General features: G+C 44.4%; 1 protein-coding gene across 1 annotated transcript; it reads left to right on the forward strand.

Moving 5' to 3' along the window:
• Positions 1–688: 688 nt before the first annotated feature.
• Positions 689–8,205, forward strand: xirp1 (xin actin binding repeat containing 1). The gene is made up of 3 exons (XM_039003564.1): positions 689–5,342; positions 5,409–6,464; positions 6,570–8,205. The coding sequence occupies exons 1-3, from the start codon at positions 689–691 to the stop codon at positions 7,949–7,951; spliced, it is 7,092 nt and encodes a 2,363-aa protein (XP_038859492.1). The 3' UTR covers positions 7,952–8,205.
• Positions 8,206–10,082: the final 1,877 nt, after the last annotated feature.

A 10,082-nucleotide genomic window follows, 5' to 3' on the forward strand; every position in this document is an offset into this window, starting at 1 on the left:
GAATAGCCATCATTCTCAGGATTCAAAATGAGTTGCATTACTTTTCGAGCATTTGAACGAAACGATTATCTGAATTTTAAATTGCTTTGTTTTAATTCAACAGAAATCCAGCAGTTCCTCAGGAAAGAAGACTACAAGCAGCAAGGTATAATATGTTAATCTAACACAATGTGTGAGTGCTGTGAAATGAATATTAGAAAACATCCAACTCAGAGCTGATGGGCAATGGGTTTTGCATAACAACGGTGATGACGGTGGTCACATTAACAATCATTATTATTACCCGAACTCGGTCAAATACATACGGTAAATACTTTAATATACTTACATCTGTCCACATGTTAACATGGCAGTTATTCTACGTGGTAAATGTATAATATCGATATGAAAAGCAAACACAAGGCAATAACAGAAACGGACAGAAATACCTTGCGTCAAACACTCAGTGACTTTAAGACATAGGCATTAGCGCTGCTCTGCTAACTGGTGTGAAGTTTGGCTAACCTTAGCTTGAGTGAAGATGGTTTGCTGTGAAAGACATCGAACAAGCACAGAGAAAAAGGTAAAGTATGGCTTCAATTGCTACACGCATGGCTACCTAACATTTTCTCGTCACTAACTAATACTACTCTCTAACCGACTGAATACTGACAATAACACAAAGACCCTTTTCTCTTTTCATTCCAAGATGGCCGAGATAGCCCCAAAAAACACAGTTTCAGAAGCATGTCACGAGGAAGATGACCTGTCTCTGCCTCCACCTCCCCCTATCCCACCCAGACCTCAGAACTATGAAGAGTCCCCAGCAACAGGTGGCCCCAACCAAGCCTTCATCCCCGTGCCGCCACCAAAGGAAACCTTCTCGACATTCTACCAACAGCGACAGAAGAATGAGCTGAAAAGACTCTTCAAACACATTCACCCAGACCTGAGGGAAAACATCAATGATGTAGTCGATGATGAGCTGGTTGCGGCGATGCAATCTGGAGGTGCCCAGACTGCAGCGGATGCAGGGTACCAGGGCGAGGTCCAGTCCATGAGGTGGATCTTTGAGAACTGGACCCTGGACAACATTGGGGACCACCCCCACATGACCAAGAAGCTTCTGGAAGATGAGACTCTTCAAGGCGGTGATGTCAGAGGAACATCCTCCATGTTCGAGCACTGCATGGTGGACGGAACCCAACAGTTTGTCCAAAGGCAGAGTTCAGTCCGAGGGGATGTCCGGACATCGACGTGGCTGTTTGAGACCCAGCCCATGGATACACTCAACAAACTCAAGCCAGAGGAGGGCGAGCTGGTCGAGGCTGTTCTCAAGGAACCGATTCAGATTGGAGACGTGAGAGGAGCTCGGCTGCTCTTCGAATCCAAGCCACTGGACGCCTTAGGCCGTTGTAGCTCTGTAGAGGACCAGAGCTTCCTCAAGCTGAAGTCAGAGCTCCAGGAGCAGAAAGGAGATGTGAGGAAGACAGTGAAGCTCTTCCAGGCCGATCCTTGCTGCGCCCTCAGAGACGCAAGCGGCAACATCCACAAGATTAAGTCCATCTGCAGAGAGGAGATCTGTAGCAGCAACATTAGCACGGCACGCTGGCTCTTCGAAACTAAGCCTCTGGACATCATCAACAAGGGGACATCCGGGATGCAGATCATCCGGGGGATATCGCTGGAGGAAGGGCAGAAAGGAGGGGTGGACAGGAAGAGATGGATGTTTGAGACTCAGCCATTCAACACCATCCGGGAGGAGGGCATAGAAGACCGGTTTCAGGGGACAGTGGTCGAAGTTGTGCCTGACGCTGATGTTGGGAACAAACTAAAGATGTTTGAGACCCAGCCCTTGGCAGCACTGAAAGGAGACTCCACAGAAGTAACTCTGGAGAAGGAGGAGATACTTGGAGGAGATGTCAAATCCTCCCTCTGGCTCTTCGAAACACAACCCATGGAAACATTGAAGGAACGCTATGAAGTTGGGCATTTGAAGAAAGTGATCCTCTCCACTGATGAACAAGGAGAAGTTAAAGGCAAAAAGCACATGTTCGAGAACTACAACATTAGAAAAGAGACCTTAGTCGGAGCAGAAATCCCAAGTAAAGATCATGAGATTGAGAAGGGTGACGTTAAATCATACAAGCATCTCTTCGAAACAATTCCCCTTTGCAATATCACCCAATCTCAGGAGGAAGTGCTGAACGGAAATACAGAAAATGACATCACGGCAGGAGATGTGAAAGGAAACAGAACGCTCTTCGAGACAACACCATTATATGCGATCAAAGACTGCTCTGGGAATTTCCACGAGGTCACAACTGTCAACAGAGAGGAGTCCATCAAAGGAAGTGTCCAAAATTACAAGTGGATGTTCGAGACCAAGCCCATTGACCAGTTTGAGGAGGGAAAGAAGAATGTTGAGGTTATCAAAGGAATCACCAGGCAGGAGGATAGGTCAGGAGATGTCAAGATGGCCAAGTGGCTCTTTGAGACACAGACCATTGATGGCATCCATTCCAATTTCAACCAGTCAGAGCAGCAGCAGAATTCAACAGAGCAACAGAAGGAGACTAGGAAAGGTGATGTCAAGACCTGCAAGTGGCTGTTCGAGACTCAGCCTATGGACATTTTGTACGACAAATCAGAAAAGATCCCAGATAAAGAAGAAGAGATTGAGAATACCAATGTGAAGTCTGTCACTTGGCTTTTTGAATCACAGGCTCTGGATAGCATTAAAGACAGTGAGGAGCAAAGTTTTAAATTATGCAGTACCATTCAGGATGGTGTCAAGGCTGAGGTTGGTGTGAAAACAGTGAAGCACCTTTTCGAGACAGAGACTTTAGATAGGATAAGGAAGGACACAGACACAGAGCAAGATGTTAGATATGTCAGCGAGTTGCATGTCCAGTCTGGCGATGTTTCTAGGGTAAAGGAGATCTTTGAGTCCAAGTCCTTAGATGAAATAGGTTCAGAGTCTATAAAAGTGTGTAATGAAGACGAAAGCATTCAGAAAGGATCCGTGCGTAAATGCACCTGGCTTTTTGAGAACCGTCCCATCAACACGATAAACGACAAGGAGGAAAATGGCCCAGACATGCATTGTGTCAATGACATGGAGGGTGGTGACGTCCATAACAAGAAGTTCATCTTCGAAACATTCTCTCTGGACAAGATCCATGATAAAGATCAGTTTCTGGAACACAGGTCGGAATCTGTGGAAAAGCCAGTGAGCAATGTCGATGTCAAGTCCAGCACCATGCTATTTGAATCCCAGCCACTGTACGCCATTAGAGACAAGGAAGGCCAGTTCCACGAGGTTACCACAGTCCAGAAGGAGGAAGTGATGAGTGGCGATGTGAGAGGAGCTCGGTGGATGTTCGAGACGAAGCCCCTCGATGCCATCAAGGCGGAAAAGGAGATCTACGTGATCCGAGCTGTCACCCAGGAAGATGTAAAAAAGGGTGATGTCAAGTCAGCCAGGTGGAAGTTCGAGACCCAGCCTCTGGACTCCCTAACAGCTAAGGAGGAAGACGAGGAACCCACAGTCAAGGTTGTGGAAGACTTCGGAAACCGAAATGTGAAGCTCAACAAACAGCTCTTCGAGTCTGACCAGTCAGCCAGTAAGAAGTATGTGAGGATGGTTAGTGTGACAGATGTTCAGCAAGGCGATGTCAGGACGTCCACCTGGCTCTTTGAGAACCAGCCCATCGACAGGCTGAAGGGAGAGCCAGAGGAGCAGGGCCCTGTCCAGACGGTCCACAGAGAAGACAACCACAAAGGAGAGGTGAAACGCTGCACGTGGCTGTTTGAATCCCAGACGCTGGACAAGATCAAGGATACTGAATCCAATATGAATGCAACACAGGTCGTTGAGGAGGAGATCCCAAAAGCAGATGTGAAGAGCACAACCTGGCTGTTTGAGACCACACCCTTAGACAAAATTGTCACAGTTGAAAGTGTGATTGACACGCTGTCTCGTCTACATCAGCTTGAATTCATCCACTCAAGTGGAATCTTAATAGAGGCAAAAGAGATCACAAACGTCAACATGGTTAAATACCAATTTATTAAAACTGAGGGAGCACAGATTCAGAAGGAGGAGATAGTTGAAGGGAACATCAGAAACATCATGCTACAGTTATTGTCCAGATCGACCCTGAAGCCCCAGATCACTCTTCTAAAAGAGGTAGAACAGGGTAAAGTTCAGACAACAGTATTAGAAGTCGCAGTCAATCAGCCAGCATCTACGAACCAAGACAAAGATCAAAGTATACAGAAACTCATCGAAAGCTTGCTTGTTCAAGATAAGCTGATGAAGAAGGGGATCGTCATGCAGGAATCTGAGGGAGGACATGTAGAGATGACTGTTTACTCCCTTCATTGTCAAACTAAAATGGATAGTCAAGACATTACAAGGGGAGATGTGAAGTCAACTATAGGCAACCTGTTAGCTACTGCTAACAATCAGAGGACAACCGCTTCATGTAGACTAGATGAAAATGAAAAGGGAAATGTCGACTTATACAGGAGTTGCATAGAGAAAGGAGATCTCCAAAAACTGAAGAGTCTTCAAATACAGCAATCAGAATTGGATGAACTTGACCTCATGACAAAGGAACAGATTGAGATTGTGCAAGGCGATGTGAAGGAGGCGAAGAAAAATCTTCAGAAACAGAAGGATCAAGTGGAACGTACCATTTCAGACGTCTTACCAGGGGATGTGAAGAATGCCAAAAGAGTCTTTTCTACAGAGGGTTCCATTGACCTTAGTGTTGAAAACTGCATTTCTAAAGAAGAGATCATCCGTGGGGATATCTCCTCAGCTAAGCAGCAACTTGCTTTAAAACAGACTCTCTCTATGGAAAAGGAGGAAATCGTGGCCGGTGACATCAAAGCTACTCTGCAGTCTTTAGAAAGAGCAAAGCAACAGAGTATGCACTTGGAACGCGATATCATAACCCCGGGAACTATCTATGACATGGATCTAGCAACACAGGGGCCGGAATCAGAGGGAAACCAGACACAGAAAGAGGAAATTGTATCGGGAGATGTGAAGGCAGCGAAGCAGTCCCTCGAGCTGGCAAAGAACCAGAGTCTATGTGTGGAGCGTGACATCATCGTGCCAGGAAAAATATACAATGTCAACATCTCATCTCAAGAACAGAGCTCCACGACAGTGAGGCAGTCTGCGTCTTCGTCAACCTCCAGAAGCCAGCGGATCACGACGACTTTCCGAAAGGTCAGTGACGCAGAGAGAGATCAGGAGACAATTGAGGCTTGCCAACAGGGCTACGTGTCAAGGAGTTCAGATGTAATATATGTTAGCGCAGCGGATTCACCGCCAGCAGTCTCCAGCAGCATACAAGCACAAACCCACCCTTATGTAAACTCAGAGTTTGATGATATTGAGAGGACAGGGACAGAAGAGGCAGAAGCAGAAGTGGTGAGAGGAGATATAAAAGCTGCTATTAGGTCTCTGCACAGTGCTGCAACAGAGCAGAGACCGCTAGTAGACAAACAGGAAATTGTAAGAGGTAATATGCAGATGGCGCTGCAATATCTTGAAAAGTCTAGTATAAATGTGTCCAAAGGAGACTATAAAGCTGCCATGCTATACAGGAACTCAGGTAAAGCTTATGCAGGGAGCAGAAAGAAAAGGGATGCAGAGACTGTGAAAAAGCAGTGTGTTATAGTATCTATGCCTCCATCTGACACTGAATTGTCTCCTTCGGTTTCAGTAACTCTTGGCGAACCGCCAGCCAGCGCAGCACAGACTTCAGCAACTGTCACTTTTACAAATCTTGATGAAAACCCCAAAACACCCTCCACTGAAGCCCTAAGGCCACCTCCACTTCCACCCAAAGCAAATGAAAAAACACAATACCAGAAGCCGGCTCTACCACCAAAACCACAACGCTCAAAACAAACACCCAGGGACGCAACAGAGAATACCGCCCCTCCTCCAAAAACACCTAGCCCGATTAAAGGTAACCAGCAAAACCCAGTCATTCCCCCAAAAATGAAACCAGGGAACCCATCTCCCCCTCCTCTGCCTCAGAAACCTTCATCAAATAGACAACAAACCACAAAGGACTCACAACCCGAATGTATTAATAAAGCAAAGCAATACTCACCTCAGGCCAGTGCAACCAATAACATCCCAGCCGAGTACACAAAGTCAGTTCAGCTTGAGCAAAAGAGGGAACAGAAAAACATTGGAACAACATTGGCAGTTGATCATCGTTTGGCCGTGTCAAATGGCACTGAAAATGAGATGGACAGAAATGTAATACAGAAAATCAATGCAGCGAAAGAGATCCGAATGTGCATGCAGAGCTACACAGAAGATGGTAATGCACAACAGGAAATAAACACAGACTTTCAGGTCGCAATCCAAAACTTCAGGGGGAAGGAGAAGAATGTTGTGGACACAGCCCCTGTGCTGCCAAATAAGATCAAAGTAATTCGGGAAAAGGTCAGCCAAGAAAAACAGGTCACCAAAACCACCAACATGCAACAGAAGATAAACCCCTCGACTGTACAGCAGGGGAGAACAGATATTCACAATCAGGGCTGCAATACAGATCTCCAAGAACCCTACTCCCCAACTACGACAGATAGACTTTCAATGAGCCAACATGACATTGACACGCTGCCAGGAGGAGCATCCATAACAGTGACGAGCTGCCAAGAGGAGCATCACCAGAGACCTGAGGACAAAGTAGTTCTGAGGAAGAAGAAAGAAAAGAAAGAGACCGAGGACCAGCGACGTCAGAGGCTGTCTGTTCACAAAGATGACATTATGAGAGGGAACGTGAAGGCAGCGATGGAGATATTTGAGAATCTGAGGAAACGAGAGGAACTCAAGACGATCCTGTCTCAAGTTCAAGAGATAGAGGGAGAGACCAGGGAAGTGGATGTCAGTTCATTAAAGAGCTTATTCGAGAATGTACCTGCTTGGATAGTCACGCCTTGTAAACATACAAAGCAAAGTCACACAAAAGGGGAAATGAAAGTTGAAATAGAGTCAGTGAGCAATGATATGGAAAGTGGATCTTCGGTAGAGACTGTATTCGGAGACCTAGAAAAGGCAAGCAAAGATATAATGCATTTGAAAGAGCAGACGTTAGCAAAACTTATTGACATAGAGGAGGCAATCAGAAAGGCTTTGTATTCTGTATCCAATTTAAAATCCGAGGCTGATATCGCAGGTTTATCAGGACTCTTTAACGAATCTTTGCAGACCGAGCAAAGCCATCAACCCACCAACAACATAAGAAAAATCAGTATCGCATCCACCAAGGCCACTAAGGCCAAAACAGAACCAGCTAGGGAGGCATCTGAGGGGAAAACTAAAGGTGTATCAGGATCGGCAAAAAGATCAGAGTCAGCCTCACTCTCTCCGGTACTTGACAAGCCCCAAATCAAACAATGGTCTACCTCCCCATCCTCTCCATCATTCATCTCCATTCACTCTGCTGCCAGGAAGCCTGCAGAACAGCCAAAGTCACCGCAGTCACAGTTCTCATCATTCAAGCCTAAACCAGAGCGGTGTCCTTCCCCAAGCTCCCATGGAGCCAATGGTGACCTGGGTCAACGATCTGCCTCTGATTCCCCAAACCACTTCTACAGTCCTGCTAGTCCAAGACGAAAGGTCAGCATACTGGAGGTGCAAACTGTCCCTGAGACTGTTCCTGCCGGAATCATTGGCACAAAGACTGTCAGTGAGAAATACGAGGAGATGGACTGCTTCGGTAACACATTTGTCTCGTCAAAGACTTCGACGTTTGTCACGAAGCACTCTGAGAAGTTTGGAGTAGTCACCAGTCCAACCAGGTATGAAGTCGTGACATCCCCTATCATGCAAAAGTCCGGTCATCCCTTTTCAGAAAATGCTCAGTCCAACGCCAAAGAGGGTGGTACGGTTTTTGTAACATTTGGTCAATCAAAACGTGGAAAACTTTGAAATGACACATTTAATGTAGCATGGTTTGCAAAAATAATTTCATTGATGTATTATTGTAACCCACATGTATCCAGTATGACCCATTTAGTTAATTATGTCATATAAATATTTCTTCTTAGCTGCAGATGATGTTATCATAATTATTAAAAGATTTGTAATAGACAGTATTGGTGTTAAATTGTGTCTCATGGACTTTTTGAACTGTAACCATAGTCAAATGTTTAATCCTTTTATCAAATAATTGCAATATGTTTGATATATTTTCTGTTGTGTAAATTATCAATAAATATTGTATTAAATAATTATATTTACATTTGACATTTACATTTTAGTCATTTAGTAGACGCTCTCATGTCCAGAGCGACTTTTTTTGCTCTAAGTGTGAATATTTCTCATACTTTCTTCTGTCCAGATATTTTTTATGGAACATTGTTTGGCACCATTTTGGGAACGATCGCCAACACCATCACAACATTGCCAAAGTCAATTAAAAACAACATAACTCATGATTACATGCTCATAGTCCACTTTCAGTACAGCAAATTATGAACACATACAGTATCTATGCATTTAGTGAAAAAACGGTGTAAATATATGGTATAACAGTACAATCATCATCACATTGTTGCTATGGTCATAGTTTCAGTCCCCTGAGAAGGAGATATGCTCTGCCTGCCTGTCCCCTGTCTACCCCATGGAGAAAATGGTGGCCAACAGACTGATGCTTCACAACAACTGCTTCTGCTGCAAACATTGTAAAAAGAAGCTCAGGTGAGATATTTCCTGTGATACCGGTATATCCAATGCAAATCAATCAATGCAAATCAATCAATCAATCAATCAACAAATATAAAATTGACCATTACATGAGATATGCAACCACCCATGATCTTTAATGTGTGATTTCTCAAAATCTATCTCTAATTGAAGTCATTCTAAAGCATTTTAAAAAGGAATGAGAAACTAAATCAAGCAAAACAAAATAAAATACATGTATTTCTAATAGGCCTACAACATGACTATATATATATGTTTGTTTTTTGACTTCATTGCAGCATTCGAAACTATTCATCTCTTTATGGAGAGTTCTACTGCATTTCCCACTACGACCAGCTTTTTAAAAGGAAGGGAAATTATGATGAGGGGTTTGGGCACAAACAACACAAAGATCGCTGGCTTCCAAAGCCCCAAGAACCTGAACCAGATAACAAGCATGACAAGAAGATCCCCAATGGCTCTACAAGGTCTAAAGGCCCTAAAGCTAACATGACAGTTGGTGATCCTAAAGCTAACATGACAGTTGGTGATTTTGTTGATGGTTTAGCAGAGCCCTCTGCAGGTGTCAGTCAGGGAAAGTCAGTCAGGGAACCTATTAGTAACAGTAGTCCTGATAGCAGGAACAAGCTGAAGCATAGTTGGCCACCAGAGAAGAAATGGACAGGGGTTAGTCGTCCAAGTGCACAGCAGGTTAACACTCTGAGACCAAACGTGCCAGTTACTGACACACCAACTCAGGAAAGGCCATTGATTAATCATAGATCAGAAAACCTAGCAGGGAAAAATACACCAAAGAGCAACCAGGTTGAAGTAAGGAAAGAGGTGTTTTCAGAACAGGACAAGATACACCCTACTGCTACAGCTTCAGGAAGGAGGGAAATATCAAAAACAGATGTGATTGACTCACCTGAGGCACCTCGTACAGAGAAGGCCAGAGCCCTCTTTCAACAGGAAACAGTGACGGCAGTGAAAACCGTTGTCTCTTCATCTCGTACAGTGCCAGGAAGCTCGGTCACCACCACAAAACAGAAAACAGAGCAGGTTAAGTCAACGCCATCAGCAGTAAATAAATACAATTTGATTTCTGATGGGAAGACTGATTCTGCGCGCAAAACTAAAAAGTCTGTTCGGTTTTCACCAAGCCTTGATGATGATTTTGACAAAGAGGACAGTCCACCTGCCTCTGAGTTGAATTCAGATAGAGAAAATGAGAATCAAAATGGTCACCCAGGTTATGCTTCTGTTGAGGAGATAGATAACAATATCACAACGAAGCAAGATCATTTGTCAGTTGAGGCAGAGGAAAGAGAAGTACAAAGTGAGGCGATTTATAATCCATATCAATATAATTCCC

The sequence above is a fragment of the Salvelinus namaycush genome, chromosome 11 (assembly GCF_016432855.1).
Source record: "Salvelinus namaycush isolate Seneca chromosome 11, SaNama_1.0, whole genome shotgun sequence".
Classification (NCBI taxonomy): Eukaryota; Metazoa; Chordata; class Actinopteri; order Salmoniformes; family Salmonidae; genus Salvelinus; species Salvelinus namaycush.

Bases quoted from the DNA above. Each gene is read 5' to 3' on its own strand.
- xirp1 (XM_039003564.1), top strand. From the start codon at position 689: ATGGCCGAGATAGCCCCAAAAAACACAGTTTCAGAAGCATGTCACGAG. The intron at 5,343-5,408 runs GCATACAAGCAC...GGACAGGGACAG, and splicing joins ACCGCCAGCAGTCTCCAGCA to AAGAGGCAGAAGCAGAAGTG. The intron at 6,465-6,569 runs GCCAAGAAAAAC...GCTGCAATACAG, and splicing joins AGTAATTCGGGAAAAGGTCA to ATCTCCAAGAACCCTACTCC.